The sequence below is a fragment of the Fusarium poae genome, chromosome 2 (genome assembly GCF_019609905.1).
Source record: "Fusarium poae strain DAOMC 252244 chromosome 2, whole genome shotgun sequence".
Lineage (NCBI taxonomy): Eukaryota > Fungi > Ascomycota > Sordariomycetes > Hypocreales > Nectriaceae > Fusarium > Fusarium poae.
Window position 1 is genome coordinate 556,082 of NC_058400.1, and position 22,557 is coordinate 578,638.

General features: G+C 30.3%; 3 protein-coding genes across 3 annotated transcripts; 1 reads left to right on the top strand and 2 right to left on the bottom strand.

The window, feature by feature from the left end:
- Positions 1–995: 995 nt before the first annotated feature.
- Positions 996–1,747, bottom strand: FPOAC1_004110 (uncharacterized protein; the record flags this gene model as incomplete). Its single annotated transcript, XM_044848665.1, has 2 exons — positions 996–1,279; positions 1,345–1,747. 2 exons carry the CDS (start codon positions 1,745–1,747, stop codon positions 996–998), a joined length of 687 nt encoding a protein of 228 aa, XP_044707375.1.
- A 15,231-nt stretch (positions 1,748–16,978) lies between these two features.
- Positions 16,979–17,800, bottom strand: FPOAC1_004111 (uncharacterized protein; the record flags this gene model as incomplete). The annotated part of the gene is made up of 1 exon (XM_044848666.1): positions 16,979–17,800. The coding sequence occupies one exon, from the start codon at positions 17,798–17,800 to the stop codon at positions 16,979–16,981; it is 822 nt and encodes a 273-aa protein (XP_044707376.1).
- A 2,241-nt stretch (positions 17,801–20,041) lies between these two features.
- Positions 20,042–22,321, top strand: FPOAC1_004112 (uncharacterized protein; the record flags this gene model as incomplete). The annotated part of the gene is made up of 1 exon (XM_044848667.1): positions 20,042–22,321. The coding sequence occupies one exon, from the start codon at positions 20,042–20,044 to the stop codon at positions 22,319–22,321; it is 2,280 nt and encodes a 759-aa protein (XP_044707377.1).
- Positions 22,322–22,557: the final 236 nt, after the last annotated feature.

Genomic DNA, 22,557 nt, shown 5'->3' on the forward strand with positions numbered 1-22,557 from the left:
AAGGGTTTCCCCAGATGTGTAACTTATTTCAATACGGTACTTGTTCACAGATTGAAGAAACGGCGCGTCAAGAAACGTTGAAAAAAGAGCCTCATTAAGCCGCAAAGCTAGCCATGTCAGACTTTTTCAGCCTCTTCCTTGGCTCTGCCGAAAACTCTGTTTCTAGAACGACGGAAGAGAATTTCTAGCGCTTTGGAGTTAGTCCTTTTACGGAATGACTCAGGGCGCCGATCACGGTCCGAAAGTCTTGGGGGGGGGATTCTAGGCCATGGGTTTGAAGCGGAGACTTTGTCCGGGGGAACTAGGACAACTCCAGAGACATTGTGAAGCCGAAGTGGGTTTTTAATGGAGAGTTGGAGTCTGGGCTGTCGGTAGTCTAGAACACTGTGACTGGTCACTGAGTCTGTGCAACTCTTAGAGACACTGAGAGGGATGGCCAGGAGCTGAATCAAGGAGCGGCAACCTATGACTTTATGTTCTTCGGGCAGTTTGCGAAGCCACGTTATATGGCTTGCAGCTTGGCGGAGTCTATCGTGCATCGCCAAGGGACTTGACTAGGATGAAGAAGCTTAAAAACCGTTGATCAGCCAAGACCATTCACTGGTTTGTATACGTAACTGGTAGATTTCCCCAGAGTTGAACGATAGGGCTGTGATTACCAATTATTCGTATTACGTGATACAGGCCGTGTTCTGTGTGGTCTAGACTCGGCACAATCTGAGGTGGATAACTGTATATTGCAGAAGTAGCTACACAAAGACACCACGTCGAATAACTCGAAGAAATCTCTGTGGATAACTTTCCGTGCGCAACCCCTCACTGTATATCCTCTCAGTCAAGCCCATTCTATATCCTGTCCATCAAAGCTTCCTTAAGCCATATCCAACGGGAAAATGCCCCAAGTTCCTTATCAAGTAGATCTGTGGTCTTTCCTTCTGGCGACAAACAACTCGATATCTGAACAATTGCCTAATCTCCATCACCTCCTCGAGGTCTCAGTTATCAAAGCTGTACTTGACTGGGAGGAAGTCGAACTCGTTCGTATACATCACTGTCGCGACCGTTTCCTTCCTGCCCGTAAAGTCGATAGTGGCATATTTGCCAAGCTGGGCAAAATCCACAACCCTTCCGGGAACAAACTTTCCAGTTGAAATGTAGTAGGTTCTCTTGGGAGTGATTTGATACTTTTGATTAGGTTCGGCTTGCCAAACGGAAACGGGGATGACATCAGCCTCAGCTGGATTGGGACTCTTCATTCCGAGACCACAAAAGGCATGCGCTTGTGAAGGTTAGAAATTGGGGCTATATATAGATAGCGGTGAATGTTTGGAGACGTGCACTTACCATACTTGGTCACGTCGTAGGAACTGGTGTCAATTCCGAAAGAACCATCTTTCTCAAGAGTTGCGGTTTTCTTCTTGTTGAAAACGGCACCACCGTCTTCAATTTCAAGCTTCTCCAGGCTGCCCTTTGCACCATCTGTTCCGAGCTTGACCTCGTTCCAGTCCGACGTCTTCACAACGAGATCCGTGTCCAAAGCCTGAGGCGTCATGCCACATACCGCATAGTAGTGCTCTTCGATCGCGAACTCAGTGACGCCATGGTTAGCTCCCACTCCTGGTGAGCGACCCCACACGTTGGTCCAGGCTTTACCAACTGAATCAGAGTACGTGGGGCGTTCGCTGAAGATGAGAAACTGCTGGACCTTGTCACTGGTGTTTTTTACGACAATACTGACTTGAGGCATGATGGGATAGGTGGAAAGGTTTGGAGCGTGTGTGAAAACGAAATTGTCAAGAGGTTTGGAGATGAATTGATGGGAAATGGATGAAGGTTGAGGGAAATTACTGACGTATGAGTGAGCCTTTTATATATTCGCGTGTTCGATCTTCAATAAAAGAAACTCCGCAAGCTCAGTCACATAGTCATATTATTGGCTCATGGTTTGTGACAAGTTGACTGTATCCTGCATCACGCTTATGTGGTATTGTTATAGTGAATTGATTCAAAGAGGCTGGAGGATAAGAGAGACAGGGCAAAAAGACCGAATGTGACTGATATAAACTACTGTAGAGGTAAATTATCACGCCAGTCTGTGTCTCACATGTTTACAGGTCACATTTGCATCGAAAAGGGATATATTTGCGAGTCTAGTGGTAATCATGGCTGGCTGAGATGATATAGTCCATATGTGATTTTCCGAGCTGATACTGCAGTGTAACGATTTAAACTACTTTCTAAATATCCAAGACCAGACAACACTTACCGCGTATGCAAACGTGCATATGAGTATCACACATTATTGGTCTTTATATGGTTCGAGAGGAAACTTATTCCATGTGGAGTGTCTCTGGGTTCGAATCTAGACCGTTGATGCGTGGAGCTATTGGACGTGGGCTTCCCCTGTTACCGGACTGGTATTTCTTATTGGTGGTTCCTACTAGCTTAGTGAAGTCAAGTGATTCCAGTCCTATAATTGGCTTTTTGCTTACAGCTGAACATATCCAAACAAGGATTTGTGATATCACATTCCTTATCATTGCAGACTACATGACGTCTGAAGTTTTGATATGCATCACGGACCGTCTTCCAATCAACCTGATACCTAGAGTATACCTCAGTTTATGAGAAAGTTATGCCTGTAGAAGAGGATTATTGTGTCTGAGACGGCTGATGTCTTGTGCTGCTTGCAATTCTTATAAGGTGGCAAGTCTTTTGCATCTGTAGTTTACCGGTTACTAGATCAACAAGGTATTGCTGTATCTAAACGCGTTAAGTAGTCTAAAGAGATACAAAGCAGTATTTTGAACACTCGATGACATTGCAATCTAACTGACCCCTCACATATTGGCCCGATTTTTGACCGGTGTTTCCGATAACTTCGGATAATCACCTGAAAAGAGACGTCAGCCTCAGTCAAATATTGGAATATACCTGATTCTGAGAGATATTTATCAGATGAGAAAGGGTGTGTGAGAGGAGAAGGAATACTAGCCGTGTCAGCCGAAGCTCATGTGATGCAATGATAAGTAGTATAATGGAAACGATCCGCAATCATGGCAATGTCGATTTGCTCTTCGTCCTGTCTATTCCCTCTTATCTCATAAGTGGACCCGTCGCATTGCCTCGCGTTAAATGTGACTGTTACTGGCCAAGGTGCATCAGAATTATTGAAAAGGCCATGGCTGCATATTTCCGATCAACATCGACAAGGGGCAACAAACGGAGGTTACACAAAGGAGGCTGAGACTTGCAGTTATCCCTGTAGCATGCCGTCCTGCGACTTGGATTTTATTGAGTGTCTTTTGATGAAGCGAACGACATAGCGTACAATGGAATATCTGAAGTAGACAGCAAGCGATCATTTCTATGTACATCCAGGGCCAACATCGACATAGTATTCAGTTATACTATCTGTTTTATGCCGCTGGTACGGTGAAAAAAATGGCAAGATCGGCCCAGACTGCTAACGGCGCATAGATTTTCACCCGCAGTTTCGGAGCATTCACTCCACACCCCTGTCAGGATCAAGCAGGCTCAATACCCCGAACGCTTTATAGATTGTGGCTGAACAGCAATCAGCTGAAATCAAGACACAGGCGGTCTAGAAGCCAAAACCTTACGAGGCTTGCACTTGTGTCTAGTTATGATTCGGTGTTGCATTCTGACTAGGGTTATCTTGTCGTGTAGTCTCAGCTCTGTCACATTCACAAGCTCAAAATCAGGTCAGGTTCCTAAGGCACCTTTACAGGATATAGAGCCAGAGGCCACACAATAACAAGAGGGCGATAAGAGTAGTCACACTTATGACTATGGCAAGACACTGGATACTTTGGCTCATGCAGTCCTTGCATGCTAATTGTCGGCTCTCTCTCTCCATATATATATATCGAACGCCTTGCGGCATACCTGGGCTGAAACTATTCCTCTTAACGTTAAAGTCACGAACTTGAACTACAAGACTCATATATTTATCAATTACTTGTCAATCAATCTCAACTGGGACACTTGCACAGAGACTTGGAAATATATTGCTTAGTACCTCTCTGGTGAGTATAATTGTGCTTGTCATGGTCCCTACGATACCATAGTGTGCTTGCTAACTAGCCAGACAGGACACAATAGCTAACACTATCACTGTTACCGGCACTATTATTGCAAACTAGCTACTTGCAGACCTAGCTGATATATTAGTTAGCTTTAAGAATATAGCTAGTACTAAGCCTATTAAAGTTAAACTTAAGGCAGGCGATTTTAAATATAAGATATTTAAATTTAAATCTATTATATTAAATTTTATTATATTAAAAGCTATAATATTAATTATAAGCTTTTTTTTTTTTTTAAAAAAAAAACTTTTTTTTTCTTTTAATTTTATAAAATTCTTAATATAATAAATTTTAATTTAATAAACTTTTTAATAATATTATTAATATATAAAGGTATTATTATATTAATTAACTAGGTAATTTAATTATTTAATTTATAGTTTATTTAAATTAATTAAATAAATTAATAAGATTTATATCCTTATAATATAGCTTTTAACTTAATTAAATATAAATTATATACTTTATAATAATTTACTTTAATTTTAAGTATAATTTATTATTAATTATTTTTATTAAATACTTTATAAATTATTAATAATATATTTCCTTTAGTTTAAAATATAGTTTAAAATTATAATATTTTAATATAAGTATTTAATAATAAAATTTTAAAACAGTATATTATATAATTAAATTAATTCCTATAAAGCTTTTACCTTTAAATTAATTTATATTTTAACTTTTTATATCTTTAATAAAATCCTATTAACCTCTAGTTAACCCTATTAACTCTATTAACCCTATTAACCCTATATATAGCTTCTATTACTTATAAAGCCTTTAATATAAAAGCCCTTATTACTTTAATTATCTTAGCCTTATTTTTTATAATTTTATTTTTAATTAATTTAATAAAATTATTAAAGACTTTATTAATTTAAGCTACTTAAGACTTAAGATATTAATATTAAGTCTTATATTTATAGTTTAATTTAATTATTTTAAAGAATATAACTTTATCTTTATATATATTAAGCCTTTTTATAAGCTTTTTCTCTAGGTCTCTTAAGTATTTAAGCTTTTATTTAAGCCTTATTATTATTTAGCCTTATTTATAAGTTTAAAAATACTTTATAAGAAATAATAAAACTTTATAATTAAAAATAATTAATTTAATAAGGCTATAATTATTATTATTATTATATTTAATCTTTTAAAAATATTTAATTTTATATTTTAATTACTTTAAGTCTTTATTATTATTATTAAGTAAAATAGTATTTATAGTATTCTTTTTACTAAAAAAATAGCCTTTTAAATAGCTAGATATATTACTATAAAGGCTTTTTTTTCTAGATAATATTATATTAAGTAAAGACTATAAAGTTAATTAATATAAAGTAATTAATAATAAATAGACTAGAGATTAATTAATTATATAACTTAGTATTTAAATTAGTTTAAAGATACTTAATAATAAATTATAAGAGAAAGAAATAACTATTATATATATAAAAGCTTTTTTTATTTCTCTTTTATTATAAAGTTTAATTATTATTATATTATAGTCTTATTAAGAAAATTAATTATTAAGAAAAAATTAAATTTAATATATTAAGTTTTTAATTTATATAAATCTTTTAGTTTTAAATTTATAAGATAGCTTTAAAAAGACTTAGGCTTTAATAGAAAAAAAAAAAAAAAAAAAAAAAAAAAAAAAAAAAAAAAGAAAAAAAATTAATTTATTTTTTTATTAAAAATTATTTTAAAAATTAAAAAATAATTTTATTTAAAATATTTTATTTTTTAATATATTAAAATTATATTTTTTTAAAATTTTATAAAAAGCCTGTTTTAATTAATAAACTAGTTAATAATATATTAATAGAATCTTATAAAGTAAAGTTAAAAGATTATATAGCTAGATAATTTATATTAAGCCTTTAGCTTTAGGCTTTATTAATTCCTCTTTAATTAGTTATTTCTCTTATAAATACTTATATATTAGCTAATTAAGATAATTTTAATATTATTATTAATACTATAGATTATTATCTTTATAACTTAACCTCTTAATAAAGTTAATACTATATTATTATTAGATATTAATACTTTAATATTATAATAGTCTCTATATACTGCTAATTATATAACTCTAAGTCTAAGTTATTTAATATAATAAAGCTACTTTAAAAATGTATTTAATTTAATAATTAATATATCTAATTAAGCTAATAGTATAACTTTTACTTACTTTTTTTAATAAATCTATTACTACCTTATTAGTATTATTTTACTTTTTAAAATAATTAATAGACCTTTTTTATTAATAATATACTTAATATTAATAATTCTTATAGGTTTAAGGATATTAATACTCTAGATAATATCTTTATTATAGTCTTTAATTAATTCTTAATTATATTATTACCTTATTATTTTAAATTTAAATTATTATTTAAGCTTTAATATAACTATATAATAACCCTTTATAATAATTTTCCTTATAGAATAAATTAATAAAATATTTATTAAATACTTATTTTTAGACTAAAAATTAATCTTTTTTAAGGCTTTTTTTATAATTTATTAAAAGTAATATAAATACTTATAATACTTAAAATAGAATTTTAATATACTTTAAGGCTAGTTTAAGATATTATTAATAATAAGTAATAAATAATAAAATAATACTTTAAGTTCTTTAATACTATATATAGTTAATAAGAAAAATAAGGCTATTTTCCTTTAAATATTAATAAATATAGCTTACTTTTAATATACTTTTCTTATAGAAATTAATATTTTTTAATTCTTATTTTTTTTTTATTTAATTTAATTAAAAGCTCTTTTTTATAGTAATTTAAGTTTTTACTTTTAAATAAAATATTAAATCTTTTAATCTTAAGTAACCTAGCCTTTATAGAAAATACTCTTTATAAAAATATTTAACTTTTTATAAAAAAGTATAGCTTTAATATAATAAAGTATAATAAGTACTTTTATAAGAGATAGTTAATATAGTATTCTATTTAATATAATTAATATAAGGATTTTTAATTAAATAAAGGCTTTAGTCTTTATTAAAAAAAGTTATAAAAGTATAAACATAAATAGCTAATTATTATAAAGGCTCTTAAGGAAAATAAATAGTTTCTTTATTAATATTAAAATATAGAATATTATATTTATAATTATCTTTTAAGTAAAATATTATTAGCTTATTTATTTTATTATTACTTTATTTTCTTAATTAAAGTAATTATTAAATCTATTAATTATTAAATTAATATTTAAATATAAAATATATAAGCTATTATAAAAGAATAATATCTTAAGTTAATATTTATATAATAAGATATTTATAATATTTAGGCTTTAATAAGCTAAAAGAAGTTTATAAACTATTTACTTATTATTATTTTACTTAAGCTTTTTAATAAGTAAAAAGTTCTTTATATTATAAAGTAAATATTAAATAAGCCTAATTATCTTTTAAGCCTTATTTAAATATTCTTTTATTATATTTAAATATAAAAGTAATTCCTAGAAGTAATTAGCCTTAATAATATGTATAATATTAATTAATTTAAGCTTTTATTTTTCTAAGTAATTAAATAGATTTATCTTAATATAGTATTTAATATTACTTTTAGTCTTATTAATAATAAATAATAAAAAAGATTTTAATTTCTTATAAAAAGTATTTTTACTTTTTTATTAAAGTATTTAATATAATAACTAGCTATTATTATTATAAACTTTAATAACTTAATAAAGGCTACTTTAGATAATTAATTTCTTAGGGTCTAGTAGTAATTTTATATTTATTATATTAATTTTAATATTTTTCTTTAATTAAAATAAAAATAAATTAAGAACCTAGAGAATAATAATAGCCTAGATATTAGTAAGGTAAATAAACCTATTAAATTTTAAGCTATTTTAACTCTATATAACTATATATTTATTTTAATTAAATCTTTCTCTAAGGTTCTTTATATTTATTAAGAAGTTCTTTAAATATAAAAGTAAATTCTTTTTATAAAGATTAAAAAAGTATATAAAAAAGTATAAATTACTTTCTATAAGGAGTTTAATAATTAATACTTTATTCTATAGTATTTTTTTAATATCTATATATTAGTTTATATTTAATAGGCTTATTACTTTATTTATAAATATTTAAATTATAATATCTATATAACCTTAAGTATAAAAATAAATAATAATAATATTAAGAGTTATCTATTAAATAAGATAAGCTATTTTTATAAATTAATAAAAATAATATAAAATATATTATATAATTAAGAATATAACTTTAAAGATATTTATAGAAATAATAAGGTTTTTTAAAATTATAAGTTCTTTAAGTTAAGCTTTAATTACTTAAGTAAGCTTTAGTCTTTTATATTATTAAAGTATTTAAAGCTTATTAAGAGTTAATATTAATAAATATATAAAATATTACTTATTAAAAAGAATCTTAATCTTAAGCCTTTTAACTTATATATAAATAAGTACTTTATTTTAATTAAACTTAATATATTATATTATTATATAATTTATTTATATATATATTCTATAAAAGCTTTTATAAAATAAAATATTTATTTTTATTAATAATTTTATAAAATATCTTCTTAAAATCTATATTAAAAGATTTTTAACTTAAAGATTATTATATCTCTTAAAAGGTAATTAAAGAATATAAAGTAAAGAATACTAATAGACCTTATACTTTCTATAATATCTTAAGAAAGTAATTAAGCCTTAGTATTTTAGCTATAAATATCTTAGTCTTAAGTGCCTAAGTCTTAAAAAAGAAAGTATAGCTATTTACCTAGAAACTAGAATAAATTAACCTTAAAAAAGGAGAATAAAAGCTAAGAAATTATTACTATTTAAGGGACTATAATAAGTAAAACTATTTATATTAAGGCTAAAAATATTATAGGTATTTATATAAGTAAATAAAGAATTTAAGTAAATATATAAAGAATAAGAAATTAATAAGAATTATTATAAGTAAATAAATATAATTTATATTAAAATTAAATTTATAATCCTTTTAATATATCTTTTATATAAGACTAGATTTAATAATAACCTCTTTTTTATAGTAGTAATAAGATTATTAAGTAAGATTATTCTTTATAGGGATTATAAAAATATTAATAAGGTAATATTTCTTTACCTAATTAAATTACTTAAACAGTTATATATTTATAAGGTTATATATTTATAGTAAAAGTATTATATATCCTTATTAATTCTTAATTATATACTAAAATAAATAAATAAATAAAAAGCCTTTAAAGCTTTTTTTTTTATATAATAAAGATTTAAATTTTAATTTATAAATTTAATAATTAATTATATAATTAAAAATATTATAATTAAAAATAATAAAAATAATAATTTAATTATTATTTATATTAATAATATTTTAATTTTAAATATTAATAAAAATATTATATTAAAAATAAATAAAATTATTAAATAATTTTATTAAATATTTTTTAAATAAAATTAATTATAAAAATTAAATTTTTATAAATAATTTTTTAATTTAATATATAATTAAAATTAATAAAGACTTTAAAGTTTATTATTTTATATTTATTTATTTTTTTAATATATAATTATAAAATTATTTTTACTCTTTTAATTTTATTAAAGGTTATTTATAATACTTTATCTATTTATATAAATTAAAGAATTATATATAGTTTCTCTTAAGATAAGGTTTTTAATATAAATATAATTAATAAAGTAATTACTTAAACTCTATAATATTAATAATAAATAAAAAAAGCTTTTATTAAACTATATAAATAATAATAACTTTTTCCTTTTTTAACCTTAATTAACTACTTATTTAAAATATCTATAAAGTTAATTAATTTTAATCTTTTATAATACTTTATTAATTACTTTTATAAGTCTTATATAATATAATACTAACTATTATTTTTAAATTAAGACTTATTAATTATAATTACTTTTTTAATCTTAATATTAAGACTATTAAAATATTTATTAAGTCTTATAAAAATATAATAATACTAAAAGAATTATATATAAAGGCTATTAATCTTTATATAATTAAAAAGATAAATAGCTTTACTAAGATTAAATTAATAGCCTTTAGCTATAAGCTTTATCTTTTATATATAAAGAGTTAAGAATTAAAAATAATATTAAAGTGTTACAGCTCGAAGTCAGACCAACCTACCCTAGAGCCATAAGTGGATTAGATCATGTAGCAATAGCATTATCGCTGTAACCTTAGTTAGACTGCCAGTTAAATCCTAAATGTAGCTCCTTAAGCTATATTTTATTAATAGAGCTTAACCTATCTATAGTGCCTATCTATAGCAATAGAACCTATTATACCTAAAGTATTCCTTATTTACCTATATTACTAGACTTAGCCTATAATACTATATAGCTCTTAACCGTTAAATACTAAATATAATATTTACTTATCTACTTTTGCCCTTTTTACTAAATAGCGTTAAGTTATTTTATAACTATACCCTAGAATACCTAGATAATTAGTTTAAATACTTCTAGAATATTTATATTTATACTAAGAATGCTTAGAACTATATATCCTAGCTAGAAAATAAGACCTAGAATATAAAGGATAAATATTAAGGATTTAAATAATCTCTATAATAAATTACTATTAAGTATAACTTTACTTAACCCTAGCTTAAGTATATTAAGTAATAATATAAGAAGGCCTTAAAGAGGAAAAATAATAATATCTTTAAGGCCTGCTTTACTGAATATTATGCCCTTAATACTACTTAACCTATTATACCTATTATCTGTAAACCCCCTGAGATTAGCGCTTTTACTGAGCTTTATATAGTAACTCCTATAAGAATAACTTCTCTGCCTTTTTCTTAATCTACTGAATTAATTAGTCTTATTAAATAATTACTTAACCTTAATAAGTTTAAGGGTAAATAGAGTAATTTATACTATTTTATTTCCGAGATATACTTAAAACTAAAAGCTAATTATAATTAATTCCTAATATACTTTACCTAAATATCCTATATAACTGGCTATCTTAAGGGATATGCCTATATATAAGTCTTACTGTATATTAAAGCTAGTAAATATTAACTTTTTAACTACTAGGATATTATTAATCTACTAGAATATGCTTTTAGAGACTTAAACTAGATTAATAATGCCTATACTGAATTATTCTACTTTTACTAGATTTATAAGGATTTTAGTACCTTTTTTATTAAGTTCTAATGCTTTATACTAAAAGGAGAAATATTAAAAGAGGCTTTTCTTACCTTATTAAAATAAGCTATCTCTTAAAAATTATATGAAATACTTATATATAACCTATTGCCTAGCTATAAATATTATAATCTAGCTACCTTTCTATAAGAATTAGAAAACTGATAATACTGCTTTATAGTAGAGCTATAGCCTATATTATAAAAGATAAATATATTACTAAAGGAGTACCCCTAGATACTTTAAAAAAAGTTCTTATTACCTTATAAAGGGAAAAGCCCTTCTAAAAACTATTAATTAGCTAAAGAACCTATAGACCTTAGTAATTAGTGCTATTATAACTGCCTTAATTAATAATAGGAAAATAACTAGTATTTTTATTGTAATTTAGCTAATTACTATCTCTATAATTATCTTAAACTTAATATATATTTAACTAGGCTTTATTAAGTTACCTTTACTTATAGCCTTAATTGCATTAGCTAGCCCTTATTTTTATATTTGCCTATATCTAGCTATACTAGTTCTTATTAATCTAGATATTCTTAAGGACGCTAGAAAAACAGGGTAAGCCTATCTTAAGTTAGCGCTAGGCTTTTTTCCTTATATTTATTATACTAAAGATTAAATTATTTATTGCCTCTATTTATAGAATCCTAATTAAGAATAAGAATAATTAATATTTAAACTTAATAATACTGCCTATTAGCCTTAATATAGCCAGAAGAGAATTAATTCTATTTTATACTATAATTAATAGTAAAGTAGAAAGAAAAGGGTTTATTAATAAAAGCTAGGTTAAGTCCTAGAACTTAAAGTTTAGACCCCTAAAGAGAATCTTTAAGATTAAAATATTTAATAGGTAACCTGCCAAGAGTAGGAAGATTGCCTATTATATCTACGCCAGACTTTACATTACTAATTACAAGTAAAAAAGCATAATTTTCTATATAACCTAGCTAGCTAGCTACCTTATTATCCTGGGAATACTTTAGCTAAAGTAATATAACCTATAGGTAGGCTTTATAGCCTATATATTTATATTTAATAGCCTATATTGCTAGAAATTCTATAATACCCTAATTAAGCCTATAAAGATTAAAGCTTTATAGACTATCCTAAAGAGGTTTATATACTAAATAAAAAGGAATATCTTACTAGCCTTAGAGGGAAAGGATATTTTTCTAGTTTTTCTATAAACTGCTTAAATATATAGCCAGAAAGACTATTACTGCCTCTTTACTATTACCTTAAAGTAACTAGACTACCTGCTTAAGCCTAAGCCAGAGGTATTTATATTGCCAGAAGAACTTTAAGAGTTCTAAGATATTTTCTTGCCTAAGGAGATAAAGAAGTTACTATTATACTAATCTAGAGATTATTATATTAAGCTAACCCTAGGAGGAAAACTGCTATTTAGACCCTTATATAGAATATCCTAGAATAAATTAATAGCCCTATAAAAATAGCTAGATAAGAATCTGTATAAAGGATTTATCTGCTTAAGCTTATTATCTATAGCCTCCTTAGTATTATTTATTAAAAAACCTAGTGATAATCTATATTTCTATATAAACTATTAAGCCTTAAATAATATTATAGTTAAAGACTACTACTTACTCCCCTTAATTAAAGAATCCCTAAATAACCTATTTAGTATAAAATACTTTTCCTATATTAATATTATATTAGCCTTTAATAATCTGCATATTAAGAAAAGCTAGGAATACTTAATAGTATTCTATACTTAATTTGGATTATATAAGTTACTAGTTATACCCTTTGGCCTAATAGGAGCCCTTATGACCTTTTAGCAGTATATTAATAATATACTAAGGGAATACCTAGATATATTCTATACTATATACTTAGATAATATCTTAATCTATAGCTAGTTAGACCTAAGAAGAATATATTAAGTAATTAAAGATAATACTTAAAAAACTAAGAGCTACTAGGTTATTTATAAACCTAGTTAAATATAAATTTATAGTTATAAAAACTAAGTTCTTAGGCCTTATTATAAGATAAGATAGTATTTAAATAAACTCTATAAAGATTAAAACTATTAAGAATTAGTAAATCTTAACCTGCCTAATAGATATATAAGCTTTTATAGGATTTATAAACTTCTATAGGAGGTTTATTTATAACTTCTTTAAGCTTATAGCCCTATTAAACTACTTAATAAAGAAAGATATACTATTCATCTAGGATAAAACCTATAAAAAGGCTTTTTAAGACTTAAAGGGAGCCTTTATATTAGTATTAATCTTATGCCCTTTTAATTAAATAAAGAATATAATCTTAAAGATAGATGCCTCTGACTATATATTTATTAGTATATTATTATAATATAATAATAATAGAAGACTAGTTATACTTAATAGCCTTTTTCTTTAAGAAATATATATCTATAGAATATAACTATAAGATCTATAATAAGGAACTTATAGCTATTATTTACTACTTTAAAGAATAAAGACTTAAATTAAAAGGGATACCCTTATTAATAAAAGTAATTATAGATTATAAGAACCTAGAGTACTTTATAATAATAAAGTTACTTAATTAATAATAAGCCTACTAGTTTAAGTTCTTATCTTAATTTAATTTCTAGATTATATATTAACCTAAGAAATAAAGAGTTAAACCTAATGCCTTAACCAGGAGGTTAAAAGACTTCCCTAAAGAAGGGAATAAGTATTTAATATATTAAAGCTAGGTAATACTAAAGAAAAAGAATTAGTAATTTCTGCTGCTATAAGTCTAGAGAGCCTATATCTACTACCTACTATAATAAAACTAATCTATATTAATACTTAAGGAGCTATTACTTTTAATAGAGCTATTAAAAGAGATTAATTACTTATTAAATAAAGGATATTAAATTAATAAAGACCTATAGTTAATACTATAAGCCCTTAGGACTAATATACTATAATACTTAAAGATTATACTTATAGAGTATAAGATTATTTAGGAATAATTATTATACTAGGACTGTATTTATATCTTAAGCTATAATGCCCTTAAGACTGCCTTACTAAAAGCCTACTATAAATACCCTATAGTAAGATACCTAGGTTATACCTATATTTATAACCTGCTTTCCTAGGATTACTATTAGCCTGAAATATTAGCCTATATTAAATAATAGGTTAAAAACTGCTATATATATTAAAGAGCTAACCTAGCTTAAAAAGCAAAGTAAGGTATATTAAAACCCTTGCTTATTCTTAAATAAGCCTAGTAATATATATTAATAGATTTTATTATATATCTATTACCTAGTGAAGAAAATAATACTATCCTAATTATAGCCTATTGCCTAACTAAGATAAGATATATTATTATATATAAAAAAACCTGCAATACTAAAGATATAGCCTATTATTACCTGAAAGAAGTGTAAAAGCTATATAGGCTCCTATAGACTATAGTATTAAACCAGGGACCCTAGTTTATAGTAGAGTTTTAGTAAAAGCTTACTAAATAACTATTAATTAACTTATTACTATTTACTGCTTATTACCTTAAGACTAATAGATAGACTAAATGCTTAAATATTATATTAGAATAATACCTATAAGCCTATATATTATACTTATAGGATAACTAGAACTAATAGCTTCCCTTAGTTAAGTTTATAGTAAACTCTTTAAAATCTAAAACCATTAGTATATCTCTATTCTTTATAAACTATAGATTTTATCTATAAATAGGCTTTAAATTTATAATTATAATTAAAGGAACCCTAGCTACTAGAGATATAGAATAATTTATAAAGATAATAAATAATATCTTAAAGCACTTAAAATCAGAAAGTATTACTATATAAGCCTATTATAAAGCCTAAGTAAACTAATATAAATAATCTGCCTAATAATATTAAGTAAAAGACTTAGTATAGCTAAATATTAAAAATATTAAGACCCTTAGGCTATAGAAGAAACTAGATTAAAAGAATATTAGCCTATTAAAGATTAATAAAGTTATCTCCTTATATATCTATTAACTAGAACTGCTTACTAATATAAAGATATACCTTATATTTTATATAAGCTTATTAAAGCTAGCTGCTATTAATCTGCTGCCTAATTAAAATATAGACTTATTATTATTAATAGAAGCTAAAGGAGTAGAAAAGTAAGAGATTAAAGATATTATAAATTCCTAATAGGATAGATAAGGCTAAGGAGGCTACCCTAGGCTAAAGTATACTGTAAAATAGGCTAGATATATAGACTTAATAGAAGTCTTTACTGCCTATATAGAGAATTCTATAGAGATTATAGTAAACTTCTATAGGAAATATCTTAATAAGCCTAGACTATAGTAGCCTATCTTAGTAGAGCTTAATATTAAAAAGGGGGGCACTATTATAGCTTAAAGTTAGACTAATCTACCCTAGAGCTATAAGTAGATTAGATTATATAGTAATAGTATTATTACTATAACCTTAATTAGATTACCAGTTAGATCTTAAATATAGCTCCTTAAGCTATATCTTATTAATAGAGCCTAACCTGCCTATAGTGCCTATCTATAGTAATAGAACCTATTACGCCTAAAGCATTCCCTGTCTACCCATACTGCTAGACTTAGCCCGTGATATAAAGAGTTTATATAAGCTTAAGAAGAAATTTACTAAAAGGCTAATTATAAGTTTATTATATATATAAAAAGAATTCCTAGATAAAATTAATATATATAATAGTAGGTATTTATATATTAACTAGTTTAAATAATTAAAAAGGTAAGTAATAATTATAATTAAGGCCTTTAAGTTATAATAATAAGTAGTAAGTAAAGTTAATAGTAATTTTATAAAGTTAAAGTTAATATTAATAAAGCTTAAAGCTAAAGGCTTAATATAAATTATCTAATTATATAATCTTTTAACTTTACTTTATAAGATTTTATTAATATATTATTAACTAGTTTATTAACTAAGTTATTATTTTATATAATAATTATATAATTATATAGTTTTATTAATATTAATATTAATATTAATAAGAAAATATTTAATAATTAATTTTTAAAAAAAATAAAAACTTTTATAATAATTATTATAATTTTAATTTTATAAATTATAATATATATCTTTAAATAAGACTTTTATTAATATTTAAATTTAAAAATAATATTTCTTATTATATTAATTTTTAATATATACTTTAAGATTTATACCTTAAAAAGTATTAAATAATAGTTAAATTTAAGTCTTTTACCTTAAGTAATAAAACAAAGAACTGGCTACCTCAGGGTTCCCTTCATGTTAAGGGCAAGGATGTTTTCTAGTTCGAGATCAAGGATGGCAAGATGACCGGGCGACAGATGACTCCTGATCCAAGCGACCCAGAGAAGTATACAGAGGCCACTGCGGTCACGTTCTCTTAACCGGCTTACTCAATAACATAGCTGTTCAATTTGTATAATCTTCAACAATCCTCGGGGGATAGTTAGGCTATCAAATATCTGATTATCACTGTACACTGTAGTCACGCCTTACGTCTGCAAATGGATGCATAGCTAGGAAATCAAACAACAGACTTGAAAACGACAGTAACACTATATTTAGTAAATCCTGACGTCTTCTGTTACCTTCTCAGCCTGGGTTCTATATGTGTAGCAAGAACAGCCATCTACCGTCGAACAACTCGAAATCCCTCCGGCGATAAACTCCTAGTCCGCAGCCTCTCAGATTCCAACCTTTCAGCTGAAGCCTTGACTTTGTTTCCCGTCTCTGGGTCCCAGATCCATGATTCCTTCAACCACATCCAGCGGAGAAATGCCCGGAGTTCTTTGTCCAGTGGAACTACTCTTTTCCATTCTGGTTCAAAGCCTGGTTCTGATTTGTCCCCGTTCCAATCTTTTGCTAGACCTCTTAGCATATCGCGATGGAAAATTCGATAACTATCGATAGCATAAGGTCCAAGGGAAGGAAGATGAGCTACTTCCCAACCCTGCCTCTCGTCATCCTCATCCAAGACCTCATTCTTGCCAACATCGCTTCCGTCTCCTTTAATTGGATAATGCAACTTCCTGTATCTTTTCGTCTTGTGTGGGGGATTCTCAACCCATGCTTTAGCAAATGCGATAAATCGTGCAGCTCTTGAATTGTACAACCCTATGGGACGGATAAGTTCTGCAAGATCCACGAAGGAAGCTGCAGCGAGATGAGTAGGCGTTGGATACTTGGAGATGAGTTTGTCAAAGACGGGTCGGGCTTGAGTACCGCGAGTACGATTCCAGAGAACTGTGGCAACAAGAAGTGCGTAGAGATTTGTTGACAAGGTTTCTTGGATGAGGCCGAATCTTGGTGCATGGATGGTAGGGATACGGGCAGCTGAAATAACGATGTTTGAGGACTTTCGAGTGAATTTCTGTTGTTTGGAATATTTGGCCGTTGTTTTCGTTTTACCAGGTGTTTTTAATGTTGGGTATTTCTGTTGATTCTTGATCATTGATTCTGTGACTCGGCGGTCAGATTGAGAGACGATTGCAATCTTGTCATCATTCATTATTAATAGTATCCAAAAATAATAATGATTATCTGGACACAAGTTTAGTTCTTATGTTGTTAACAAGTCTATCCTTCGGGTGTCAGCCATGAATACAATGTCGTCTTGCTGGACTCCATGACGCCACCACTGGTCGCCACCATCGATCTTTGTTAAAGATGGCTCGTCAACTTGCTGGATTTCCCACACTGGCCATGTGCTCCGAGACAAAAGGCTAGTTTCTAATTTGATATAATTTCATTCTTGTATTACGCATATGGAGTTTTAAAATGAAAAAGAATAACGTTATTAATTGTTACTCAAAAATGTCAATTTATGGAACATCGCGAGACGTTACGCGCTAAAACGCACTGATCTATCTTATCTCTTATCTGGTTATCTTTATCTAATCTTATCTTCTATCTTATTCTACTATAATTACCCTAGAGACATAAATAAACCACTCCCTGTGGAGAAATAGGAGCCTCGAATAATTCCAAGAGCTGCGAATAACAATGCTGCGCTGTTAAATGCTAGATAAAACTGGCTTACTTGCTGTAAACAGCAATAACAGCCCCAACAGTGGCTTGTTTTTGCGCGACAATCGACAAAGCATCTAGATCACCATGTCATGTCCTCCTTATCGTGCGTGTCTTTAAGCAGATCACCGAGGGTGCAAAAGTATAACTAGCGCCTCTGCAGCGTTAGGAAACTCAAAACGACAAACTTAACAGATATTGTTGGTCTGACAATGTTCAATTCTTCATCTCGATTGGCCAGTCCCAGCTATCTTCAACGTTGGGACAGTTGAAAATATTAAACTCACGTGTTTCTCGGCTGACACGCGTTTTTGGCGCCCTGCACTTGAAACGGAGACAAGCGCCAGAACGGCGGCAGCGGAGAACCGGACTACGACGTAATAGCGCTTAAATTCCACTTTTCCAATGTGATGTCGATTTCAGTTCTATTCTTAGGCCTGTAGGTACAAGAGAAGAAAGCGCCTGGGCGCTTAAGTTAAACATGGGGGCCATGGAGTGCCAAGCCTGGTGTTGCAGTCCATTTTACCTATAACAAGAAGTCTTCATCTTCGCCATATCTATTGTTCACTAGTTGTTCTATCGTTAGTACCACTATATCAAAGCCACTTATTCGTATCTTAACAGTATACGAGATGTCATCTGCTCCTCAACCCCAATACTCTTGCCAGCGTACAGACAGTGGAGGAAGTGGAGGAAGTGAACAGACATTGATAGGAACACTCCAGCACCCAGAAACCGGACTGTCTTTAGCGTCAACTGCAACGCTCCGGTCTGAACGAAATGGGCAAATATCCCGGTTAACAGAAAAGCTTGAGCTCATTCAATCTCAAGAAGCACTTCAGACAACAGAAAAGCCCCAACCTGCGCAAACTGGAAAGACAAGTCAGTCGGTGGAAACGGCTGAACCCACGCCTTGTCAATCTATGGGTACGAGTATTGATATTATTCATAAATTCTTCAACTGATGAACCTCAACAGACTCCCAAAAACCGCAATCGAGCTCCGAGCCACAACGGGAGGACTGCGATGGTTGGTGCAGGGGTCGGTTCTGTTTCGTTATTCTTTGTCCCATTCCCATTAAATGCTGTGTCAAATCACTATGATTGTATCAATTCGTTACCACCAAGCATGGCTTGAGTATTTCAGAGGGAGTTTTGAATTAGGGTTATCGTCTTGAAGGCGTGGGGGATATCAATTATTCGTATTTACTGGTTTCCGTTTAGTCAGATGAAATGTAGGTATGTATATACCAGCAGTTTGTTAAGATATAGGCCTCAATAGGCTCTCGGATGACATACTTTTTGCATCTCAACACAATTCGCTATTCTTGTTGTCCCAAGTCTTTTGAGGTCTTCTAGCGCGTTGGTAGCCTATTCTGAGATAAATACATAACATTATTTCTATTCATAAACATCTATTTTAATCGCTGACGGGCGGTAAAAATGCAAGTTCTGTCACTGGGGGACAGGGAACTGTGCATTGTTCCGATTCGCTACTCTGACTCCATTTTAAGCGCCAAAGGCATGTTACAACAAAACCAACAGAACCAACAGCATGAAGAAATATGATAAATTAGCAGTTATTCTCGCAATATATTATTCAACTGAAAAAGAAAAAGTCATTCCAAAAAATCTGTCTCCTTACATGAATTGAGAAATCTACCAAAATGTCCCTCGATTTCACTTATCAGCCTTTGCGTGGCGACGAGATCCGACTACTGAAGATCGAAGTCGACCACAATCGACATGGCAGAACCAATACCACAAAACATCATCCAATAGCATGTTCAATTGAGCATGTTCGTCTACCACGGACGTTGGGGGAATCATCCAACCAACAGTTCAAGGGAGCGGACAGAACATGGCCTGAGCTTTCCACCCAACAGAACTTTGGACCACTCTTCAGTAGTGGGGAGGATACACATGTTGACAAGATTGCCTTGAGGAATTCCGAACATACATCAATTGCTGGCGAATCTGCCCTACCATGGCGACGTCCATGGGGCGACTATATAGCACTGTCCTATGTCTGGAGCCAACCGACGGGCTCAAATAAGGAAGAACGCTTTTTTATTACCGTCAATGGCTGTCCTTTCAAAGTCACTCCCAACTTGTATCACGCTTTGAGAGAACTTCAAAAAAGTCAACGTGTGCGACAAGGATTCAAATTATGGATTGACGCCATATGTATCGATCAAAGCAACTCGGACGAACGGGGTCAACAAGTATCTCGCATGCGCGATATTTACCAGTCAGCGTGGCAGGTACTCATATGGCTAGGTCCAAGTGACACATCCACCCAACTGGCCTTTTCTGCGCTCCACTGGTTATCTCGAGAGTCGAAGCAGCCGAAGCCAATGGAGGACTTCTACCGCGAAGGCCCCTCGGTCGATCTGCGACCTGTCTTCATCATGTGGCCAACATACACGAGTCCGATGAAGAAGGATGTTTACAAGGCCCTGTATCACTTCTTCACAAGACCCTACTGGCGTCGTATGTGGGTGGTGCAAGAAGTAGCGATGGGCAATCCGAACAGTCCCGTTCTCTGTGGCGACCATTGTATCTCATGGCAGGATATATACCAAGCGGTACAGGTCATCACATCGGATGAGTCGAGATTTGGTCGCGAGATTCTTGATAGTGTTCAACCACAAACGCTATCAACATGGTCCTTCGAGGTCGCACGAGATAGACAGATTCGTGGAAGAAATTGGGCACCGGAAAGAATGTGGAAGGTCCAGGAGACCATGATGTACCTTCAGGAAGATCAACGGACCTTTTCATCAGCGAGTGGATGGAAAGAACTCATCAGAGCACTGAGTCTTGCCCGAGATGCCCTAATCACCGATGAAAAGGACAGGGTATATGGCATTCTGGGGATCAAAGCTGTCGCTGATCGAGTCAACATCAAACCCGAGTACAATCTTTCTCAGTCGACAATTTACTCCAACTTTGCCAAGGAGATCATGAAGAAAGGCGACCTAAACCTTCTTCGTTTGGCTTCAGGTCATGGTGGATACGTTCTCGACAGTTGGGAGATGGATGACCTACCAGCCTCCACCAAAAGCCGTGCTGTAGGGGCTCTTACACTTCCCATCCTGAATGCCACCAAAGGTCGTGAGTTATTACCCGTTGGTGTATCATGCAATCACGATATTCCGTCGTGGAGTGTCTGCTGGGAATGCACTCCGGCCCCAACAGCTCAGCTTGGTGGCATATACAAAGCAGATGCACACTTGGGTCGTTCATTACCGATTTTCTCGAGAGGAAGGGCGAGTCTCACTACCAAGGGTGTCGTGCTGGACACGATTACGTCGCTTAGCGCCTCACATGAGAAGGACTCTGACCCTCGCTATCCCTGTAATACTCATCCTCCTTATACGAGTTACTATGGAGATTTCGAGGAGACCAGGGATGCATTCTGGAGGACTATTGTAGGCGACACGACATTAGAAGGCGGCGAAACGGCACCAGAAGAATGTTCTTGGTTGCTTGAGCCCAGACTCTGGCAAAGAGGTATCGCTGGTGTTTGGACCAATGGCTTTGGACTGCACAGCTTCATGGCACGCAACGCATCACTCGAGATTTGCGGGTTTACGATACAGGAGTTGATCTTTGGCCGCAACAAGTTCAAGTCAAAGTTGAAGTCGATGATGGGTGAAAACTTTTACCATGCAACTGAGTTTCAGCGTGAGTCTTTGTCGTGGGCAGTCAATGCGATGGCTTGGAGGCGTGTTTTTGGAACAAGGTGGGGAAGAATGGGTATGGGAAGCTGTGCAGCTGAAGTAGGGGATAGTATCGTACTGCTCCGTGGTTGTAACACTCCGCTCATTCTTAGAAGCTCGGGTGAAGCTTGGAAACTTGTTGGAGAGTGCTATGTGCATGGTGTTATGTATGGAGAGGTTTCTTCAGAGGAACATGGACTGGAGGATATAACGATTTACTAAGTGCAAGGTCGGAGGATCAGAGACCCTCATAATAATGTTTTCTAGCAAGTGGCTATTTTGTATTTAGTTATATTTAAAATGATACAATTGATGTATTTCGAATAGCAAAAAATCGAGAAGAAGAGTGGGTGAAGTTGCATGGGGTGCTCGGGCGAAACACAGTTGCTGTACTTTATGGGTGGCTAAGACGGCTGAGCGTCTGAGCTACCCAAGTTCCCTCACATAAAGCCCTGCTA